Source organism: Elephantulus edwardii, unplaced genomic scaffold, assembly GCF_000299155.1.
Source record: "Elephantulus edwardii isolate Elephantulus edwardi_28Jun2011 unplaced genomic scaffold, EleEdw1.0 scaffold00110, whole genome shotgun sequence".
Classification (NCBI taxonomy): domain Eukaryota; kingdom Metazoa; phylum Chordata; class Mammalia; order Macroscelidea; family Macroscelididae; genus Elephantulus; species Elephantulus edwardii.
In genome coordinates this window covers 178,997-202,140 of record NW_006399860.1, presented here as the reverse complement: position 1 = coordinate 202,140, position 23,144 = coordinate 178,997, and the positions used below count along the sequence as shown (strand labels likewise).

The following is a 23,144-nucleotide window of genomic DNA, read 5'->3' as shown; positions in this document are numbered from 1 at the left end:
ACACACACACACACACACACACACCTGTATTGCCGTGTGGTATCTCTCCAGCTTCTCTCCTAACTTGACTGTGCTAGCCGGGAGCCTTACGCTGGCACTGCAGAAAGAGACGACAGACACAAGTACAGTGACAATCCCACCACCAAGGAGGTGGGGATACTTGTCCCAGAGTTGGAGGAGTAGCTCCAAGACCACTTCACCCCTTGGGCAAAGAGAATATAGCCTCCAACACAGAACTAGCTTGTAAGGATTTGGCTAAGGTGAAGATTGATAGAGGCCAGGGGTTTTCCCTACCTCCCCAGAAGCACCTGTCAGCAGGACATCACTGAAGTGAGACAGCCACCACTCCCTCCCCTTCCATCCTCCCCTCATATCCCTCACATCACAGCTTGTCACTTCCACCTCAGAAATGCCTCCTGAATCTGGCCCTTTATCTCTCCTCTCCTGCCACACCACTGTTGTCCCTCTTACCGACTGCCCACTTCTATGTGCTCCTTTCCCCACCGCCACCAGTCTGCCTGGACCCAGCACACCCATCCCACCCTTTCCACTCAACCCCTTTTACCACAGATCAAACTCCTGGGCACCGAATATTAGGTCCTCGTGACCTGGTCTCTGTCTCCCTTCTCAAAGGCACCTTCATGTGCCCACACTCCAGCCCACCAGACACACCCAGCTTTCCTACTCTGTGCCTTCTCATATTCTGTTCCCCTTTTTAAAATGCCATGCATCTAGTTTTCCATCTGGTTCTTCATGCTGCAGACACTGGTCCCATCTCTTACAGGCTGCGTGTTTATTGTAGGCATGCACCCTGGAGCTTTGAGCCCTTCCTCCTGACTCCCACGCCTGCATCTCCATGCTGGGTGGCTCTTGCCCATTTGATAGTCAGATTCTTTCCTGAAGCTGTGAATTTCTTGAGGGCAGCAGCAACTGTATTTTATTCATCTTTGTTCTCTCTACACCCCATTCTCAGTGCCTTGGTAAAATTTAGAGGGTAGATAGATGCAGCTTGGACAAATGAAATTTCTCACATATAAATTCAATTGCTTTTCAGCTCCTGTTTAATTTTTCCACAAAGCATAATCCCTCAAATGATTTCATCAACAGGAGGAGACAACTGGGTTAACCATGGATATACACCAGGCCTACTGAAAACACACTGCCAAAAGCTGCCTTTCCAGAAAGCTCTACCCCTCCCCATTCCGACACCTTAAACTAAACCCTCCTCTAGTTTCAGAGTCCCACCCAAGTCCTGCCTCCTCCAGGCAGCCCTCCTAGATCCCTTCCTTTTCCATTCAGTGGGACTCAGTCTCTCAGGCTAGTCTAATCTCCCTGTCAGACCTGGAACCGCCCCCAACAAGAACTACACCCTCGGGCTCATAAAGGGCAAGGGATAAACTCTCAGTAAACATCAGAATCTGAACAAAATGTGAAGCCAGGGCCTCTTCCTGGTCGCTGGCTGACCTGCGAGTTAAGGTTGATTCCGAGTTGTCCTTCCTGGGACTCATCTGAAATGAGAAGGAAAGGCACTGGTGAGCGGGCACTTTCGGAAGTCCATCTGCTTAACCCCTGTCCACAGAAATATGTGGTCAAACTGTACTAAAGTCCCTCCTCTCATCTAGAAAATACCCAGCTGCTCCTTGGGCTCCTCAGTCCTTCTTGGGGTACCTGTAACCACCTGCTTTCCACCTGCCTCCCCGCTGCCCACAAGCCCTTCTGCAGGGCCAAGGCACTGGTCAGCACCATGGCTCCAGCCTTCTCCCTGGGGCCTGGCCCACACACATTAGGGGCACTACTGGCCAGCAGAAGAGTAAGCGGCCCAGTGAACCAGGGAACTAAGACTCAATACTGGAAGAAGGTAAGATGAGACGCCTCCATTCATATAATTTGTACAATTGGGGCAGAGCTCCAAAAGAACTCTGCATTTCTCTGTCCCTACTCCTCCCTCCTGGGCAAGCTTCCCAGATGTGGCGAGGAACAGACAAGGCAGAATGCAGCCCAAGGCAGTCATTGCAAAGTGCCTTCCCCTGCAGTTCTGGCCTTCCTCACTAGGCGGGGCTGGGCATGCTCATTTTACACCCACCTGCGGGAAATTGTGGTTGTTATGTACCATTAAGTCAGAACCAACTCACAGCTGACCGTTCAACAGGTTTTCAGAGGCAGTAAATCACATGGGAGAAGACGACGCATCTTTTCCCCATGGAGAAGCTGGTGGATTTGAACTGTATGCCTTTGGGCTGGCAGCGTAACTCCTTACCAATAAGCCACCAAAGCTTTTGGGGGAATTAACTTCTTTTATTTAATTCAATTTCTGCTTTTTGGAGGAGTTCTAAGAGTACAGGGTGTTCTTGTGGCCTAGTAGCAAGAAGCTGTGCTGCAATCCTGAAGGCACACGGTTTCAAACCACCAGTTGCTCTGTGGGAGAAGGACGGGCAATCTCCTTCCGTGAGATTAAATGCTTCTGAAACCCCGCCAGACGGTCAGTTATGAGTCAGCTCCAACTTGATGGTACACAGCAACAGGAGTACAGTAGTTAGTTAAAGTGCTTGGTTGCTAACCCAAAGGTCAGTGGTTCCGACCTACTGGCTATTATTCTGCTGGGGAAAGATGTGGCTGGCTGCTTCCTTTAAGATTTACAGTTTTGAAAGTCCTACTGGGAAAATAGTAGTCAATTTAATGACATATAACAACAACAATCAGGCAGATCGAGGTCATTATGAATTGGAATGGACTTTGACAGCAATGGGTTTTGGGGTTTTCTGTTCTTGGTCACTCAAGGAATCCAAAGCCTCTCTGTCAAAATGAGCATGCTGACGCACTCAGTGCCGTAGAGGGTGCTGGGGATGCTGACTTCTTTAGCCTGCCTTCCACCAGACTGGCAAGACAAGGCCACCATGAACTCTCACCCGAAATGATATGGTCCTGGAGCTGGAGCGTCTGAGGGAGCTGCTGTAGGTGATCTGGGTGGGCGAGGTTATGTCTGCTTCTTCTTCCTCCCTGTTGGGGATTTTCACCTGGATGGAGCAAGGGGAATGTCACACAAGAGGTTAGGGGCCCTGCCAGGCCCAGCATCCCTGGAGCGCAGGCTGCCCATGGGGACCCCACATGGTCTGGCTCATCCCAGAAGCTGCAGGAGAAGGATGGGTAGGCTTTCTCTATCACCTCCTGCCCTTTCACATCTACTGTTTGGGGCAGGGTAAAGGGAGGGACAGTCCTGTGGGACCAGGCTACCAGGCAGTGCTCTCCAGAAGAGCTTCTGGAAGACTCTGAGGCCACTCAAGAGGCCCCTGGGGTTCTTGAGTGCAGGCCTTGGATGAAGATGTGGTCCTGGATACCAGATGCTCTCTGCCTCATAGCTGATGCCCTTTCAATTGCCAACAGAGGTCTTAGCACCACCTATTCTAACAGTGGCGGGAAGGTGGCCAGCCTGAGGTAGGAGGACAGGAGGTACAATTGCGCCAGAGCCCACTGGGGTAGAACCTGACGGAAGAGCTGGCTTCAGGAAGGGGTTTTAAAGGTGGGAGGAGAGACAGGAGGACTGCCAACCTGGAGTGTGATGGGCTGAAATCGGGAGGCCGAGGTTGGAGAGTTCGACTCCTCCTGCTCTCTTGGCTCTACTGAGGGAGGGAAGCTCTTCTCAGGGAGGGCCCCCCTCTGCTCTCTAGTGGGCTGAGGCCCCTCGGAGGACAGCTGCTCTGGGGCCTGGGGCTGCTTGGAGACTACTGTCCTCTTGAAGGTCGTTGGCTTGGTCTCTGGGCTCGTGGCCTTCTCAAAGATGGATGCTTTTTCAGACACCAGTCTCCTTTCCGAGCCTGCTGATTTCTCTGGTGTCACCTTCTTCTCTGAGACACTCGTTTTTTCCAGAACTAATTTCTTCCCAGAGGCTGCTATTTTCTCTGACACAGAGGTCTTCTCCGGAGAGAGCGTCTTCTCCGGAGAGGGCGTCTTCTCCGGAGAGGGCGTCTTCTCCGGAGAGGGCGTCTTCTCTGGGGCTGGCATCTTCTCTGGGGCTGGCATCTTCTCTGGGGCTGGCATCTTCTCTAAGACACTTGCTCTTTCTGTCCGTCTCTTCTCTGTTGTCTTTTCTGACATTGGTGTGGGCACCTTCTCTGAAGTGGTTTTCTCTGAGACTGATCTCTTTTCAAATGCTAACGTCTTCTCTGAAACAGAGGTTTTCTCTGAGACTGGGGTCTTCTTCTCTAGGACTTCCTTCTTCCCCTCCTCTGGCTCTCTGCCTACTGAGCTCTCCTCCTCCTTCACCCAGGGGCCCCGCTGCCCCCGGCTCAGCTTCCGGCGGAGTGGGGCCTCCAGCTCCTTCTTGGGCACCAGCGGTTCCTGCCCAGACCCTGAATGGTCTCCATCACCCTCTTCCTTCAGCCTCTCCTGGATTGGAGCCTGTACAACTTCCACCACCTCTCGCCTTTGCCGCCGCTCCCGCCTTGACCTGAGGATGGCCTGGAAGTCTTCATCCTCATCTTTGGTGGCTTGCGGTGGTCTCGCAGGGGCCTCTGCTTCCTCTACACTTGGCAACCTGAGGCACAAGGGGGAGATAGAATCAGAGGATCCTAAAGGTTGGAAGGACCCTGGGATGCACCTAACTCAATGGAGATACCTCCAGGGCTATCAGATTCGGGGGGAGGGAGGGGTAGTAAGGTTCTGAATCCCCTAAATTTGCCCTACGTACTAGACTTCCAAGATGGTATTTTAACAAACCACTCCAGATTTTACCAAACTAATTCTAAGCTCCTGTAAGTGCCAATCATTCCTTGTTCAGTCTCAGTCAAAAAATACTGAGTGAGTGCCTGCTTTTCAACATGCCAAGTCCTGGGCAGACATTGTGGGGCCAAAGGAATAAGCACAATCCCTGCCCTATAGAGCTTGGATGGAGTTCAGAGAGGTTCAGGGATTTGCCAAAGGTCACACAGTTAATAGTGGTGGAGCTGAGAGAAAGTCCTTGCCTTCCACGTGGGTGCAGCTGGGATTAGGTGCTGATGCAGCCCACGTGCTGGTGCAGCCCCAGATTCAGATTCTAGCCTCACTTCTCTAGGGACCCACAGAGCAAACACAGCACAAGAGTGTCCACAGCCCATGCGTGCATCATTTTGCAGAGAGAGATTCTTTTCTGTTCCCATCATCCTCTTACCTCTCTCCTTGCTTCTGTGGAGAAGAGAGAACTAACTAGGGAACCACACTGATAAGCAGGGTGATTTCAGGAGGGGTGCCTCTCTGTCTCAGCCTCTGTTTCCACATCGGCAGGCTGGGCTCATCCCATGAGATTGCCTAGCACAGTCCTGGGAGCATTCAGTAAATCCCATGACCTTATATTCTTTTCCCAGTGGATAGGTAGTTGTGCTCCAAACCAAAGATTAGTAGTTCAAATCCACCAGTTGCTCCAAGGGAGGAAAATGGACATTCTCCTCCCAAGTGATTAACAGCCCTGAAAACCAGCTGGAGGGTCAGCCATGAGTCAGTTTCAACATGTTGGCAATGAACTGAGGTGAACCTAAAGTTTAGGTGCCAACACCAGCCCCTTTCTTTCTCTCTGAAGCTAGTTATAGAGCCCAAGGGTCAGGTAGGCAACCCAGTTTATGTATACAGTAAAGTCACAGAGCCTGACAGTTCAGATCAAAATTCCTGCTCCTCCCACTCTTTAGCTGTATGATCTTAGTGTGTCACCTAAGCACTCCTCCACTCAGTTTCTCTGTCTGTGAAATGGGTTCATAATATGGCTCTCTCAGGAATACTGTGAGTATTAAAAGAGACTTGTTGATAAATGTCCAACAAAGTGCAGCTCATGGTGGGCTCAACAATTAGTAGCAATTGCTGTGAGGAAGCAAGTGGAACCAGGAAGGATAGAGGAGAGTCCTGGGGAAGCTAAGAACTTGAAATGCATCTTTCTATTCTTCCGCCTCATCCCCTGGGTCTCTTACCCTAGGCTTGCTTGTACCAGGGCAGCTATGCCAAACTCCATCACCTGAGATAGCACAAGGCACCCTCACCCCGACCCTGCCCAGGCACCTCTCTGAAGGGGTCCGTCCTCCGTTCTGGGTGGGCCTGGGGGCCTCATCGTCAGTGGTGGTGCTCAGGTTGCGATGTCGCCGCCGGCGTTCACGCTCCCGTTCCTCCTCATCCTCCAGGGAGCGCTGCTTGGCCAGGCTGCAGAGAGAGAGGAGGCATCAGTGCAGCCCAGGGGAGACCAAACACCCCTCCTGAGGGGCCCAGAGGTCAGTCAGACAAATACCCTCCCCCCACCCCCGGGGCCTGCCCTGTCCACTGTTGGCTTTGGAACCCTGGAAATGTGGCTGGTCTGAACTGAGCCCTGCAGTAATACACAATACATTTTGAAGATTTAGGGCAAAGAAACCCCAAAATATAAAATATCTCATTAATTTTTTTGTATTGATTACAAGTTGACATAGTCCAGCCATGTCTTCTGAAACTGGAGAAATCACTATGGGGTGGGTTTAGGAACCCATCAGACCCATAGTAAGATAGACCCGAGTTAAGATACCATCAGTAGCCTGACCTACATCCACCCCTATTCTGACTGGTGGACCACAGTGACATTGTGGTCTCTTAGAATTAGTGTCAATTCAAGGCAGTGCACCATTAGCCTGGGGAAGTGTGATTATTATTATTATTATTATTATTATTATGATGTAAAATGGCTATAGTAATGTAAATTAAATAAATTCTTTTTTATTTTCTTTTATATTGCTTTGCATACAATTAAATAAATTCTTTTTTTAAAATAAATTCTTAAAATACATTTTACTTTGCTTAATGTGACTAGAAATTTTTTAAATTTCAAATGTAGTGAAAAATTATCTATCTATCATATTTCTATTATCATATTTCATATCTATGAAAGTTTCAGAGATTTGGGATAGAAATAGAACATGGTGTCTCCATCACAGCACTACTGACATTTTGGCCAGATCATTTTCTTTGGTAGAGAAAAACTATGTCCTCACGACTGGCGCAGTGGTTAAGGACCACCTGCTAACCAAAAGGTTAATAGTTCTAATTCACCAGTATAAGAGAATGGCGAAATCTTCTTCTATAAACATTACAACCTTGCAAACACTATAAGGCAGTTTTACTTGAAGCCAGGGTGTTCGCTTTATGTCATATCGTAGAATGTTGAGATGACCTGTAGTATGACCTGTAGTACACTATTGATACCGATTGTTGCTGTTGTGTTTCAAAGAGTAGGAACTGACTCACAACTGACCCTCCAGTGGGTTTTCAGAGGCAGTAACTCACACAGGAGGAGAATTCCCATCTGTCTGCAGAGTAGATGATGGACTCAATCCTCATACCTTTGGGATTACAGCGCAGCTTCTTACCACGAGGCCACCCTAGCAAACCTCCTGCAAGTAGCACCACCCAATCATGACAACCAGCAACGTTTATGTACATTGAGCAATGTCTCCTTGCGGGCCAAATCACTCCAGGTAAGAACCACTGGCTTGAGCCATACATTAGGTTCAGAACACGACAAGTCTCTTTCTATGGAACACAGGGCCTCTCTCTATGGAGGGGACTAAGAATGTGGGTGGGTGGGTAGGGACGGTTCCACCTGAAGCAGATAGATAACTTGACAAGTCTTTCCTCCAACCTCCCTGCCCAACAGGTCATGAGATTCATAGATAATCTCTCTCAACAGGCAATCACAGAGAGATTATCTTATTCAATTTCCCACAGATATTTCTCAGCTTAGAGGGAGGGGAAGACTCAAAAGTAAGGCAGATCTTCCAGAATAACGCTAATATCACCCTCCCTTTAGTCTCTGGGGAAGCTCTGGTGGCACAGTCCACAGAGAACTGCACTGCCGACTTGAAGGCAGCGCCTCTCTGCTAGTTTGAATCCCCCACTGGCTCTTAGGGAGCAAGACACACAATCTCCTCCTGCTATGATTTACAGCCTCAGAAAAACCACTGAAGGGTCAGTTATGAGTGACTCAGTAACAATGAGGTTTTCTGTTTACTCTTTGAGCCTTTTAGTCCTTGTCTTAAAGTATCATCATCTACCTGGTTTCCAGTTCCTGTCCACAGCTCTCACTCCTGGGACCAGTCACCCACCAATCCATCACCTATTCCTTCATTTACCCATTTAGTACTCAATCATCTCATTTTTCTACCCACTTCTACCCACCCATCCCCACTTCAGGATGGGAGGAAGAGTCATGAATAACCTGTGATATGCACATGACACTCATTTGCTTGCTGAAAACAAAGAGGACTTTAAGCACTTACTGAAGACGACCAAGGACTATATAGCCTACAGTATGGATTATCCTTCCACATCAAGAAAACAAGCATCCTCTCAAGTGGATGGCTAAATAATAAATCATAATAAATGGAGGAAGGAAAGTAGTCACTGATTTCATTCTACTGGTATCCACAATCAACACTCACCCAAGCAGCAGCCAAGAAACTAAAAAAAAAAAAAAAAGTGTATTGCATTCGACAAATCTGCTGTCAAGGATCTCTTTAAATGCTAAACAGCCAGGATATCACTTTAGAGCCCAAAGTGTGTCTGACACAGCCATGGTATTTTGATTGCTTCACATGCATGTGAAAGCTGGATAAGGAAGATCAAAGAAAAATTAATGCCTCTGAATCGTGGTGGTAGAGAACATTGAATATGCCATGTTCTGCCAAAAGAAGAAACAAATCTAAGAATAAGTGCTGTCAGAGTGCCTCTTAGAAGCAAGGAGGGTGAGAATTCATCTGACATTATTTAGGGCATGTTCTCAGGAGTGGTCAGGCCCTGAAAAAGGCCATCATGCTTGAAGAAATAGATGGTCAGCAAAGTAAATGAAGACTCTGCACAAGTGGTTTAACAAAATGACTCTAAAGTACAGCAGAGAATGTGAGGATGCAGAACTCAACAATATTCCTACTTATTCACTGCTCTCCAGCCCGTCTTTCCTTCCAGCCACCCAATCTCCCAATCCAACAGAGAGGCAAAAATTCACCGAGCAACTGCAGCGGGCCAGCGCCAGGTCAGCAACTGTGGCCTGTCGTTCATAATCGTTGTGTGTCATTTACACAACAAAGTTCTAGAAAAGTGCTGATCCAACCAAGGTGTAGCTATTGCTCTCTGAGCAAGAGAATGATTCCTGTAGGCTCCTAGGAAAGCCTCAGTCTGAGCTGGATCTCAGTGGGTGAAGAGGATTTCAACAGGGGTAGCCAGGGGATTGGGAGAACCCTCAGTGTAGGCAAGGCAAAGGGAAGACCTAAATAGGTCCAGGAGGTTAGAAAGGGTCAGCAGGTATTGATTTTGTTAGTGGTGAGAAGGTTACATACACTTGACAAAGAGCTTGAGCAGCAGGGTGACAACCTGTAAGGATCAGTGGGGTGAGCCTTCTGTGGAACCTCACTCAGACTGGGACCCACACTGGAAGATTCTAGAAATAGTCCCACCGTCTCTCCCAAAATTTGTGCATCAACTCCCACTGCCATGGCCAGGTGCTAAGCTCAGCTCTCCTCTCCTTTCCAGCTGCCCAACTCCCTTTCCATTGGAACTCTCTCCTCTTGGGGGGGGCATTATCATGAAACCATGCCTTGATTTAAAGATATGTTTCGGGGAAAAAAATTACAAGTGTCACAAATTTAACTGCACATGAATTGTATCTATGGAGCTTCCTGAAGAAAAGACTTTGGTAAGACTTTTCTAAGAGAATCAGGTTTTTCAGTTCTCCTGCCTTTGGGCAAGTTACTTTCTTTTTTCTTCCTCAGATTGCCTTCCTAATATGAGGACAAAGCTCTGTTTCCACCCCCCTTCAGATCCAGTATCACCTTTGTTCCCCCAACATTCATTAAACAAATACTGTGTAAGCACCTCCTATGTGCTAGGTGTGATTCCAGGTGTAGGACAGGGCGGAGAACAAGGTCAACAGGACTGATCCCTTCATGGAACATGTATGGGGTAGGCAGAGTCAGACCACAAGCAAGGAAGCAAATGCATGAATAAGATTATTTCAAATAAATGGCCCAAGGACAGAGCAACAAGATAAGAGATGCTATAAAAAGAGGGTGACTGAGTGAGGAATTGTCTACCTGAAGAGAACTGGCTCACAAGGAGCTGATAAAGCTGAAGCTGGTAGCAGAATGTTCCAGAAGGAGCAGTGAGCACAAAGCCCTGGGTGTGATTGGGACAGGCTGGTGTATTCTGGAGGGTAAGACACCATGAGGGGAGACTGGCCAGCAGGGAGGTAGGACAGGGAGGCAAGGCCCAAGCAGAGGACCTCACGGAGCAGGAAAGAAATCTGATTTTATTCTAGGTGAACTAGAAAGTTTTACTCAGATTAATGAAAGAACAGGATGTAGATTTTTAAGAGTTCTCTGGTGACTGGGGGGGGGGGAAATGAGAGGAATAAGATCATCTGTCAGAATTAGCAAATAGAAACAGGATATGTATAACTATTGAAAAGGAGAGGGGAGAAGGAAGAAAGGGCGGGAGAAGGGGTGAAGTGAAAAGTCACTAGGGCAGAAATTGGTGGATAGATGGGGGAGTAAAGGAATAGCTAACGTGCGCTGGGGATTTGATGAGACCGAGGTGATAAAACATTTATTGGTAGTAATTAATTATATAAAACATATGAACAATTGTATAAAACACAGTGTAAAAAATAAAATTTTAAGACCCACAATATGCATGAATGAAACATATTATTGATATATACAGAATATATATATTGATATATAATTATTTTTGTTGTTATTATTGTGTGCCTTCGAGTCAGAACCAGCCCAAAGCTGATCCTCCAGTGGGTTTTCGGAAGCAGTTAATCACATGAGAGGAGAGTGCTTATCCTTCTTCCAGAGAGCAGATGGTGGATTCGAACCACCTGCCTTTGAGACGGCAGCACAGTTTCTTACCACTAAGCCACTAGACCTCTAAACCAATAAAAATAATAAAAGATTTATCAGGAAGTTCCAATAATAATCCAGATGAGAGCTATGGTGACTTGAGGTGGTGACAGCCAAGGTGGGGCAAAAGTTATAGATGTGGGACAGATTTTGAAGGTAAAGCCAGCAAACCTTACAGATAGAGATCAGGGCATGAGGTTTCAGGGGAAAAATAATTTAGAAAACCCCCTAGCTTCCTGGCCTGAGCAATTCTTAGTGCTGCTATTAGTAAGATGGGGTCAAGGAGAAGAGGAAGTTTGGTGTGATGTCAAGATGACCATAAAAAGAAAAGCCATCCAGCTGATTCCAGCTCATGGAAGCCCATGAATTACAGGCAGAACTGCCCCGTGGGGTTTTCTTGGTCTTTATGGAAGTAGATCACCAGGCCTTTCTTCCACACTGCCCACCTTTCAGTTAGTAGCTGAGAACCAGCCATCTGCACCATGCAGATGGCAGTGGGGAGAAGGAAATCAGGACTTCTGTTTCTGGTAGGTTCAGAGTGTGGAGAAGAGATTGAGACCAGTGAGGAGCAAAGCAGAGCAAGAAGCTGTCGACAGAGAAAAAGGAGGAAACAAAGGGGTCAGTGTTGACCTGGAGAGAGGGGTTGGAGGCTCTTGTCAAATGCTCTGAGGACGAAGAGACCAGGACAGAGCAGTGAGCACAGATGTCGTAGCTTAGGGATCCCTGGTCATCCAAGAAGAGCAGCTTCAGTGGGTGAGCCAGAAGTCTGACTGACATGCGGATGAGAGAATGGGGCAAGAGCAGCAGGGACAGCGACCACCAACAGCTGTTTTGAGAAGTTTTACAAAGAAAAGCAAATGGAGCATTCCTTAATGGAGAATGTGGATGCAAGGAATATAAAAAAATTGAAGTAGAGTTTGTTGGCCAGAAATACAAGGATTTTAAGTTCTACTTTAAAAAAGGATAAATGAATGAAGGAGAGTGGAAAGGACATGGGAGGTCTGGAGAGAAAGACTGGAAGCATCCTGGATGGAGGACTTTGTGTCTTTCTCTCTGTCATGTCCAGCATGGAGCTTGGCATGCTACTCAAGCCACACCCACTATCATCAAGTAGATTCTGACTCATGGAGACCCTCTACTGGATTTCTGGGGCTGTAAGCATTTACAGGAGGGGATCAGGTGGATTCAAACTGACGATCTTTCAATTAGCAGTCCAACGTATTACCCACTACACCAGCAAAGCTCCTTCACACACAATGGGTAGCAGCAAATGGGGGCTGGACAGGCCTAAGTGTCAACTCTCAGCAGGCAGGGGTCCCTCCACGCTGGGGAATTGTAACACCTCCACCTTGACAGAAAAGAACTCTTGAAAGGGAGCAAATCTTGAGCCCCTGAAGGCAATGTGCCCATCTCTTGTTCAAGGGGTGCTGAGTAGGGGCCACCATCCACAAAGAAGGAGCTGCCTTTGGAAGAGAACATTCCAGAGTTTTCTAATTGTGACCATAAAGGCAGCTCCTCTTTGGGGACACCTCAGTTCTTTCTGCTTCAGTCCTGTTTCTTTTGCCTCAAAGAGCCTAATCAAAGTTCTCCACTCATAGCCTTGACCATGAACTTAATCAAGATCCCCTGAGTCTTCTCAGGATTCCTGTGAGCTCTCTGTATTTCTGGACTGATCACGCACTTACGCATTCACCACACATGGGTGATCTTTCTCTAAGCACCAGGCTCTGATACCCTACTTTTCCCTTATCCAGACTTAGCTACTCCAACGTCTGTTGGCTTTGATCTGAGACTAGGCTGTCAGCCCTCTCCTCTTCGGAAAGAAGCCCCTGAACCTAGTCCAGGGTCTGGGGACAGCTCTTGTCCTCCAAGGCCGAGGGATCTACATGCTGAAGGAAGTAGCTGTTCTCTGGCCACACCCATGGCTGGGCCAGCCAAGCCTTCAAGATTCCTTGGACCTGAGCAACATGGTTCCCACACGCCACTGTCTCAGCCCTCAGGGAAGCGGTGTTTTATTTGTCCTCCAGTGGGGCCCTATATGGTATGTGATCAGTCAGAGCTGGGCTCCCCAGCAGTGACTCATCCCCAAGGCTGGCCCTAGTCCCAAGTGGTCTTAGGCTGGGAGCTGCCAAAGATATGCTCCTCTACCCCCTAGTCAAGGACAGACCAGCACCTGGCAGCTCAACATGATGTGGTCACCACCCTGCTACCCAGGAATCTTGAAGCTGCCTCCACCCCTAGCTCCCTGGATTTCACCGCAAGGAACCTGGTGACACAGTGGCTTAAGCACTGGGCTGCTAATGGAAAAATGGCCTTTCCTCATCTATCAGTCCAGTCATCGCCTGAGAGAAAGATGAGGCAGTCTGCTTCCATAGTTTGTCAGCCGCAGAAATCCTGTAGGAAGGTCTACTCTATGAGTCTGAATCAACACGAGGGCAGTGGGTGGGGGTTCTAGATTACCGCCACCCAGCTGACCCCTGCCCCACCCACTGAGGCGAGGTGGGTGCATGCCACCTCCCCCAGCCCAGTATCACCTCAAAGATGAAGAAATGATAGAAAAGAAGGGGCTTCCGGCACAGACTGCTATTGAAACCTCAAAAACAATAAAGAAGCTCTTAGACTCTTAGCATTCGGTAGCACTCAAAATATTTGTTGAATAAGATGAACAATGATACGTCAATAAATGAAGGAAGACGTGAGAGTACTAACATTCAAGTGTTTACAATAATCCCAGGCGGTGATCGAAGTACTTTGACAATACTTGCAACAATAATCCTCCAAATAACCGGTGAGGTCAACACCTCAGCCCACTGCTGTCTAGTTGGAACCGACTCATAGCCAACCCTCGAGCAAGGCTGTAAATCATACAGGAAGAGACTGTGCAGCTTCTTCCCACAGAACCGCTGGTGGGATTTGGGGTGGCAGCCCACCTCCCCACATACTAATTATGCCAGGATCATTTCCATTGGGCAGATAAGGAAACAGAGGCTCAGCCTGAGGATGTAAATAACTCTTCCAGAATAGCCCAGCTAATGAAAAGAAAGAACTAAGTTTCTGACTTCGGTATAAGTCTCTCAGAAGCCTTAATCATACTAACTGCCAGAAAGGCTGTTCGGGCAAGCTGAGCAGTCCCTGAACTAAGGCCAGGCACCACCTTCTCAGAGTTAAGGCTGACAGGTGAGTAGGAAAATAAAGGGCTCAGTGTTAGTCCTCTGAAGGTCTGAGGGTCTTCACTCTGGTAGGCTGGGACTCATGGTACAGCCTCAGGGAGCCGAGGCCTCGGGGAAATCCACCAACCAATATTAGGTTGCTCTCTCAAGCTCCAGAGCCCAAGTTGGCACAGTGGTTAAGTACTTACCTGCGAACCAAAAGGGCAATGGTTCAAACCCACCGGCTGCTCTGTGGAAACAGACAGGCAGTCTGTTTCTATAAGGATTTACAGCCTTGGGAACACTACCAGGAAGTTCTACTCTATTGGGCCACTGTGAGTTGAAATACTTGACAGTAGTAGGTTTTTCTAGCCTGAGAGCCAAGCGCTGGGTGGAACCTACAGGTCCTGCCCAACGGGAGTCCCAGCCACTGTTACCAGCTGATGCCACAGCCCTGGGCAGCTGCTCCTCCCAACCTCCATGTCCCACACCTGGCCTTCATTTGAGATACACACCTTTCTCTTCGCCTCCATTTAAGTACTGCCACCTTCCCACTCCCAACTTCCATTCTCTCCCAGACTTAGAGGCTGAGAGTCCTCCTTTTAATAACTCTAAAAGGCATTCCCTGTTGCTCCCTGGATAACTTGCTTGGACCACTCCCGCGGAGGGCTTGTCTCAAGCTGAACATCTGTTCTGCAGCAGCGATTAACAGGGCTAGAAGTCCAGCAGTCTTAAATTGCATGCTTAGCAGAACTTTCCCCCTCAACTGACATTTAAAACTGTTGTCATCGCGCTAATTCCGACACAGACTTGACCTTAGAGGATAGAGTTGCCCCATAGGATTGCCAAGGCTGCAATCTTTATGAAAAGAGGTCCCCGTGTCACAGTGGTTAAAGCATTTGTATGGTAATCAAAAAGTCAGCAGTCTGAATTCACCAGCTGCTCCTAGGGAGCAGTGGCAGTGGGTTTCTATAAAGACCAAAAAGCCCAGAACCTCTGGCCATCTCATGCGACCTTCCACTGTGTTCCCAGGCTGTAAAACTTTACAGGAGGAGACTGGCCACCTTTCTCCCTTGGAGTCACTGGTGAATTCGAGACCACTGGTCTTCAGGTTAGCAGGGCAATTTATAACACACTATGCCAACAGGGCTCTGCTCTGTAGCGATTACCGCCTTGGCCACCCTGTGAGGTGGTTCTACTCTGGCGCACAGGGTCCAAGAGCCGGAATTGGCTTGACCTCACTGGCTCATCTTCATGAAAGCAGACTGCTGCCTCTTTCTCCTTCCAGGAGGATGGTGGTTCCAAACTGCCAATCTTTCGGGGAGCAGTGGAGAGCTTAACCACTGCACCACCCTGGTTCCTTGTAACTCACATAAAGCCTATTATACCCTGCTGGCATGCTCCTGTCTGGAGGGAGTTAAGCTGCAAACCCAAAGGTGGCCAGTTCAAATCTACCCGCAGCTCCTCGGGAGAAAGCGGGGCAATCTCCTCCCAATCAATTGACAGCCTCTAAAAACCCGCTGGAGGGTCAGCTGTGAGTCGGTTCTGACTCAGTGGCAATGAGGTTTTTCTTGAGTTTGATACAAAGGTCAAGCCTCAGCTGTTAGGGTTAAAGTAGGGGGGGAAACAGGAAGTCTGTGCAAGAGGTTATTTCCTGGAAGCCTAGGGCTCAAGGAGCATGGTTTGCAAATCTTGAGCAGTCAGGACATGAAGAACAGGATAACTAGCACAGGCCTGACCCAGATTGATCTTGTGTGACCAAATGGGGCCTTTCCACAGAGTGAAGGGTCCCCATTGATGGTGTCTAAGGTCAGTTCTGGCTCTCATAGCCTTGGGAGAAGTGTCAGGAGAAAACTGAGGGCACTGGAAGGCTACTCAAAGCAGCAGGGAAATTATTAACCAGAGGGTTGTTTAGTCCTAGCCGCCCTCACCCCCTCACCCCCCGCAGACAGGCCCAACCCAGCCTCGCCCGCCACCAGGCCTTCACAGGGAGAAAAGGACAAGGCCACCGACCTGGGCACCTGGGCGCCCAGCCAGCCAGCTCACCACTACCCCCTCCCAGACTGGAGCATCAGGATGTCACTTCATGCTAAGGATGGATAGCAGGTCGAGTGGCCCTGCGCTCACACCCACCTCCCACCTCCCCTTCCCCGAGTCCTGGTGGGGACCTTGCTCATCACACCCTCAGGACAGGCTCCGAGCCTGGGAGGCTTGGTTGACAGTGACTCACACCCTCTCCCTCTTGCTCGCTGAGGCTTGTTGTTCACTCTGGGAGTGGAGAGGGAGCGTTCCTGGGTTCCAGGTGCTGCATCAGGGTGACTGCTGGCAGCAGCTGTGTCTGCCCACAGGCTCTGTGAGGGCCAGGGCCAGGAGAGGGCAGCCAGGGGCTCCTGTGGCTTCCCTGGCACGTACCCCGGCCACCTGTGGGAACTCAGCGCCACCCTGCAGCCACGAGAAACCAGTCTAGGAGGGCAGTGGACAAGCAAATGCCAGCTCCAGCTCTCATCGGAAAGGTTTTGGGGCCCCGGCTGCCCACCCCACACTCCACACTCACCCCCTGCGTATCCAGGCACGCTCCCAGACACAAAATCACATACATCCCAGCGAGACGGTGTGCTTCAGAGGAAGTGGTGTCTGGTTTGTGTTTTCAGCACAATGTCCGATACTGAAGTCTTCAATAAACATCTGAAGCTGTAATCTGACGCCCAGCCAACAAACTCAGCAAATATAAGAAACCAGTATGCACATAGACTCAGAAGAAAGATGAGCAGTCCCCTCCAGGGCTATTTACAGCCTCTGAAAACCTGCTAGCATTACGAGTCAGTTCCAACTCGACAGCTATGAGTTGGGTAATTGAGACACGCAGGTATCTTCCCACCACACAGCGCACAAACATGCCAGCCCCCACCCCTCCACACATGTACAGTACATCCACACCTAGAAGTGAGATGCTCCTACATCCACACTGACCCAAGCAAGGTTCATGGACTCGATCCCCCAGCTCCACCCACAGCATAGACCTTGCTTGGGGTATGTCCAGCCTCAGTGGCAGCCTGGGCTTCTTTTCCAGAGCAACAGACTTCCTCAAGGAACCCTGTGCAGATAGTGGGTTAAGTGTTGGCTGCTAACAAAAAACTGGCAGTTCTAACCCACCAGCTGATCCTCTGGAGAGAGATGCTGTCTGCTCCTGCAGAAATTTTCAGGCTCGGACCCCCTTCAGGGTCTTGCCCTACAGGGTCACAATGAGTCAGAATGTACTCAGGGGAAGTGGGTCGGACTTCCTCAGTTCTTGGGCTTACCTTTTCCCCTCTCTAGACCCCATAGCTCCCTCCAGACTGGGGTTAACTGTGTTGCAGAGCCATGCAGGCTATTGAGGGACTGGGGAGAGCTGCCCCACTGCCCTAAGCCCTGGCGGATGTGCTGTAGGGGAAGCTGGAGCAGCTCTGGATCTCTTGAGGATAGGGAAGAATGAGATCCTAGAGTGAAATAAAATGTGTGAAAACCACCTAGATGGGCAAAGCCTGTGGTACCCACATGCTGGAGGCTCCGACCTGCACCTGTGGAGACAGCCCTGACCTGGGGAATACCCCAAGGTCCACCTGGCAGGGGCCACCAAGGACAACTGCCACCTGGCTAGCGATTAAGAAGGAAGCTCTTGTTCTTAAAGAGTGTGCAGCTAACCCCAAACCCCACCCTACACCACGCCTCTCTCTTTGAAGGTTCAAAACCACTTCAGAGGAAAGATAGGCAATCTCCTCCCCTGTGATTTACAGCCTCTCACAGAAACCCAATAGAGGGTCAGCTATCAGTTCTAAGTCAACAGCAATGAGTGGAGTAGAGCTGAGAGGTTGAAGGATCAAAGGAGCTGGGCTCCAATTCTGAGCCATTACCTAAACCTGAGTTTCCTTAGGGGCAAGATGCTGGAGTGTGTGTGTGTGTGTGTGAGAGAGAGAGAGAGAGAGAGAGAGATGCTGCCTAGGCGGAAATGGGGAAGGTGGTAAAGACAGAGCACTTCTGCAGACAGTGTGATCCCCAAAAGGAGTGGCCAGAGGTCACCACTCACATTGAGGGCCGCTGCCTCTTGGTACTCAGATCTCCTCCTTAGGCTACTCTGACCCTGACAGGTCAACCAACAGGAATAAGGTACACCTCCCCTAACTGTTTAGGGGAGCAGGCCCCAGTGAATTGCTTTTAAGGAAAGACTGGAGCACAAAGAGGGCAGCCCCCCAGGCCAGGCAGCTACCACTCCAAGATGCCTCAGAACTTAAGTCCGTTGGTGAGATGGGGAGTTCTGCTTTATTCTATTCACTGATCCTTGTTCCCTTGACCCCACCCCCCAAGATGGCCCTGACCCCACTCTTGGCATTCCCCTACTCCCGAAGGAAGGGCTGAAGAACTCCTTCCCAAGTAGCCACTCTACAACTCTACCTGTAAAATGGGGTGGCGAGTAAGGCTTCTCTCAGAAAATGAGACATAGAGGTAACTCCTGAGAATCTCCCTGAAATGATCCTCTCCCTCACATTGGGTCATATCTGGGGGCTGTCCATGCTGAAAGCTAGCCTTTCCCACGCAACCTTCTTGGGACCTCAGTCTTCAAGAAGAGAAAACAAAGTCGTGAAGATGCAACACATTCGCTCTGTCATTGGAGAGGATCCATCCAGAGTTTGACACCAATTCTGTCCCCTCTGGGCTGTGGCAAGAAGACACTCCTGCTTCGGTGCCAGAGTCCGCCGGGCTTTAGAGCCAGGGTTCCAGAGGGGGAAAGGACACTGGATTGCCCCGGGACGGGAACCCCAAGAGTGCGCAGCTGATTCCCCATCTCCGCTCGGCTTCCCGCGGCCCACTCACCTGGACAGCGCGGACCAGTCCTTCCTTTTGATGGACATGCTGCTGAGCCCCCGGCCGCCGCGTGCGTCCTGCTCTGCCCGGGCGGTGCCGCCGCCTCACCTGGCGCCCCTCCCCCGCGCGGCGCGCGCCCCGCCCGGCCCAGGTAGGATCACATGGCCGCTTATCTCAGCCCGCGCGCCCCGCGCCGCCGCGCTGCGCTCCGCCGACCCGGGAGCGGCCGCTGGGGTGTGGGCGTCCCAGACAAAGCCGCATTGATCAGCGCCGGGGCCGGCTGCACTGCGCGTCCGACAGTGCCGGGGAGCCGGTCGGAAGGCCGCCGCCGGACGGACCGACGGACGCCGGGGCCAGCGCCCGGGCTGGTTGGCTGCCCCGGGCGAGGGCGGGAGACTTCCTGCTCAGAACCAGTCGGACCAGCTTGGCGCTGGGCCGCCTCCCCTCGCAGGTGTCGCGGTCCGGGGTGCTTGCTACAAGCGGGGCAGGGGGGTGGGGACCCGAAGATCGGGGTCAGGCCAAGATCACTGCTGGTGACTCGACTTAGCCCCGAGAAACCAAAAAGCAGGAAGCTGCGCGGAGAAGTTAAACCAGTACCGTAATCTCAGGTCTGCAGCGCACTGCGCCCCCTGGCCCCTTCCCAGGAAGCGCACTACCCACTCCCGGGCTTCAGAACTTCCCACGGGGGGGGGGGGGGGGGGGGGGGGGGGGGGGGGGGGGGGGGGGGGGGGGGGGGGGGGGGGGGGGGGGGGGGGGGGGGGTGAGTCGCTTCGCACCCGGCTCTACTGCCTTCAGCAGGGCCTGGAGAAGTGAGCTACCATTGCTTTCTCTGGTGTGTGCTTGTTATCATGTGCCCTCGAGTGGAAACTGATTCATGGCTGACCCTCCAATGGGTTTTCAGAGGCTATAAATCACACGGGAGAAGATTACTCATCTTCTAGGAGTAGCTAGTGCGCTTGAACCGTGTGCCTTTGTGTTGGCAGCCCAATTCCTGACCACTAGGCCCACCAGAGCTGCTCAGCCCACTATAATAAACCAGCCCCTCCCAAAATGAGAACGTGCCACTCAGGCCAAGAAACATTTGTATGCCCACCACCCTGAAAACAAAGATGGCAAAAGCACCATTCTTGCTTACAGGGTTGTTTTGTTATTTTTTGGGGTGTTTTCCCCCCTCTGGCGCTGAACTTTGGGCTGGAGGGGCAGAGTGTTTAACAGGGCAGAGGAAACTCAGCTTTTCCCTCACCCCTGCCTCCCCCCCCAAAAAAAAAAGAGAAAGAATGATCAGAGAGCTGGAGCTAGGATTTTGGAGTAACTCCAAGCATCTGAGGAAGCACCCCTTGGCTGCCTTCAAGTGCTCATCTCTGTTGGTGAAGTGGCAGGTGCTTTCTATCAGGAAACAGGCTCAGGTGGGCAAAGGGAAGGTCAGGTGCTGAGCATGGGGAATCTTATCTCCTCTGATGATTTGGAGGTCCAAGGTCAGCAGCAGCTGCTTCTACTCTGAGAAGTGGGGTGCAGCCCCAGGCTCCAGGACTAGAAGATGGAAAGGAGCCAGGACTGGGGCATTTCACTTGACTCTACTTCGCTTCCTGGGCCTCCCTTCAGTGCTGCTGCAGGGGTGATGGTCTCTACAAGTCCCTCTGCCCTGAGAGGTCATAGCAAGAGGTCAAGCAAGCCAACCCCTGATAACATCTCCTTTCCAGAGCATCTCCATGGAGCCTTTTTTCACAAAGGAAGAGAGCTGTGAGGAGCAAGGTTCAGGGGTTGAGTGATGAAGGCTAGAGATGGTCTTTGAACTATATTCTGCCTTTTGTTAGCTATGTGACTTGGGACCAATCACCTCAGTGTTCCCATCTGTAAAATGAGAATCATGATGTCTTGCTTCCCTCCAGATTATGAGCACCAACTCGGGTTCACTGGTGGAGGTGCCAGAATGAGAACAATATGAAAGTTGCCAGAGCCCCAGAGAATTCTGAGCAGAGGCTAAGTGAGGACTGTGAGTCTTGCCAAGGAGTCATACATGCTATTGTGTGCATGCATATGAACACACACACACACACACACACACACGCATGCCTCCACCCCAAGCGTCATTCAAGTCAGGCTGGGATAAGAATAGGAATGGTGTCATCAGGACGGATTAACACTAATGGAGGGATTGGGAAATTTATCACAGAAGAGTGACATCTGGACTGGGACTTGAAGGTAAGTGCATTCAATTGTCAGGAAAAAAGTGGTTAGGGCATGCAGCTACAGGACACCGCATAAACAATGACATAGGGCCATGAAAGTGAAAAATTTGCAGAACAGAGCAAAGACAGGTGTGCTTGAAGCATCAAGTGCCTTCTGATCATGAATGGAAAGTTTGAAGATAGAAAGGAATTTGTTACACTAAGAAGCTAGACTTTATCCTGTCGAGTGGATGGAATTGAAGAAAATGAGAAAGGTTAATGGATTTTAAGTAGCAGGCCTGTGAGATTTAAAAACAGCTCTTAAAAAAAAAAACAACAAAAATACAGCTCTGGGGATCAGTGTGGAAAGAGGAAGACCACTTAAGGAGTTGTTTATTGGGCTGGGTTTTTTTATTGTTCAGACAAGAAATGAAGGGGCTTGAGCAAGGGTAGGTAAGAGGAGACAGAAGAGGAGGTGCTGATGAGAGGTTTAGATGGTTGAATAATCAGAACTGAGTTAATTAAACATGACTAATTGAGGAGGAGAAAGCTAGGGCTTTCCCATCTCGATAACTTAAGGAATTAAGAGAATGTAGGTCCTCTTGATGAGGCAAGAGTGCAGGAGAAGATTTAGAAAGGAGGTTGGCTAGACCAGAGTGTCTCAACATTGGCATTATTGACACTATAGGGCAGACAGTTCTTGAGGAAAGACTGATGCATTCAAATTGTGGTACTGGAGAAGAATATTGAATATACCAAGGACACAAGAATGCTTCTTAGAAATTACAACTGGGTAAATGAGAATCAGAGAGGGGTTGAGAAGAGGGCTGTTACAATGTGAGGATTGTAATCAATTCCATAAACCAAAATAATTATGAGGATTGAGTGAAAAACTGGTTACTCTGTAAACTTGCATTCCAAGCACAGTTTTTTATTATTAAGTAATTCTCTCTTACACTGTATTCTATTCATATAATGTTGTATGTTACCAGTAATTAGCATACATTGTGTTTTCTATAATTGACTGCCGTTGTATGCCTCTTACCCACTCTTTCTCCTTGAGTCTCCATTGCTGGGTTGGTTTCTGGTTGGTTTGTTTGTTTTTTAACATGAAAATCTCAAGAGCTTATTGTATTGATAATAAAACAAGATGAAGTTTAGAACTGGATCTCTTGACCCTTCCTTCCTCTAGTCTCCTCCCAGTTCAAAGTGCTTACATCTTTTGATAGCCAGCATTCTTTTAGATCTGCAATTTGGTTTAACACATTCAGGTCTGAACACCATCTTTTTTTGTAGTTTTCGACTTTTTCCGGAAAATTGGCTTGGTGGCCACTCTGCTTCCTGTCGTAATATCACTTCCCCTGGATGTACAGAGTCTTTGCCTTTCTAGTACTGTGATACTTTGTGGGGCTGGTGCTTGCAATATTTCTTGCAGAAAGTCCACTAAGTTTGGAGAACATTGACCATGTTTGCGGGAGCCCTATCCACACAAAAAGGTGCTCGAGTCTCCTTTGGGTCTCTTCTATTCTCTTCCCCGCTCCACCAACCCTCCAACTTCCACTGTCCCAGTTAAGTACTCCCCCTTCTTCCCCCCCTTTTCTTTTCCCCATCCCCCGAACATCCGTACATATCCTGCTCCATTTTCTTCCTATTTTCACAATGTTGCTCTTATGCAGTATTTATCTTTTTGTGACTAAGTTATTCCACTCAACAGAATGTTCTCTGAAATCTTACATGTTGTTTCGTATTTTACGAATATGTCATTGTTCTTTGGTGATTTAGGGCTGCATAGGGAAAGTCTGCTGTCAGAGACTTCTCCAAAGTACTGAAGAACAGTGATGTTAATCTGCAGACTAAGGTGCACCTGATTCAGGCCATGATATTTGCAGTTACATGCTACATGTCAGAAAGCTGAATTCTCCTTCTAGGGATGATAGAAGGAGAATTGATGCCTTTGAGCTGTGATGCTGGAGAAAAATATTGAATATACCATGGACTGTTAGGAGAACAAACAGGTTCATTTTAGAGAGGGTGAACCCAGGCTGCTCCTTGTAGGTAAGGATTCTGAAGCTTCCTCTGACATACTTTGGACATATTGCAAGGAGGGT

General features: G+C 49.4%; 1 protein-coding gene across 1 annotated transcript in view; it reads right to left on the bottom strand.

The window, feature by feature from the left end:
- Window positions 1-6,161, bottom strand: part of LAD1 (ladinin 1) — a gene marked incomplete at its 5' end in the record, with an annotated part of 8,253 nt that extends 2,092 nt beyond the window's left edge. The window contains 6 exons of the mRNA XM_006892107.1: window positions 25-97; window positions 1,465-1,508; window positions 2,907-3,014; window positions 3,547-3,948; window positions 4,105-4,531; window positions 6,019-6,161. Of these exons, the coding sequence (XP_006892169.1) occupies window positions 25-97; window positions 1,465-1,508; window positions 2,907-3,014; window positions 3,547-3,948; window positions 4,105-4,531; window positions 6,019-6,161 (1,197 nt within the window). The remainder of the gene's footprint in view (window positions 1-24; window positions 98-1,464; window positions 1,509-2,906; window positions 3,015-3,546; window positions 3,949-4,104; window positions 4,532-6,018) is intronic.
- Window positions 6,162-23,144: the final 16,983 nt, after the last annotated feature.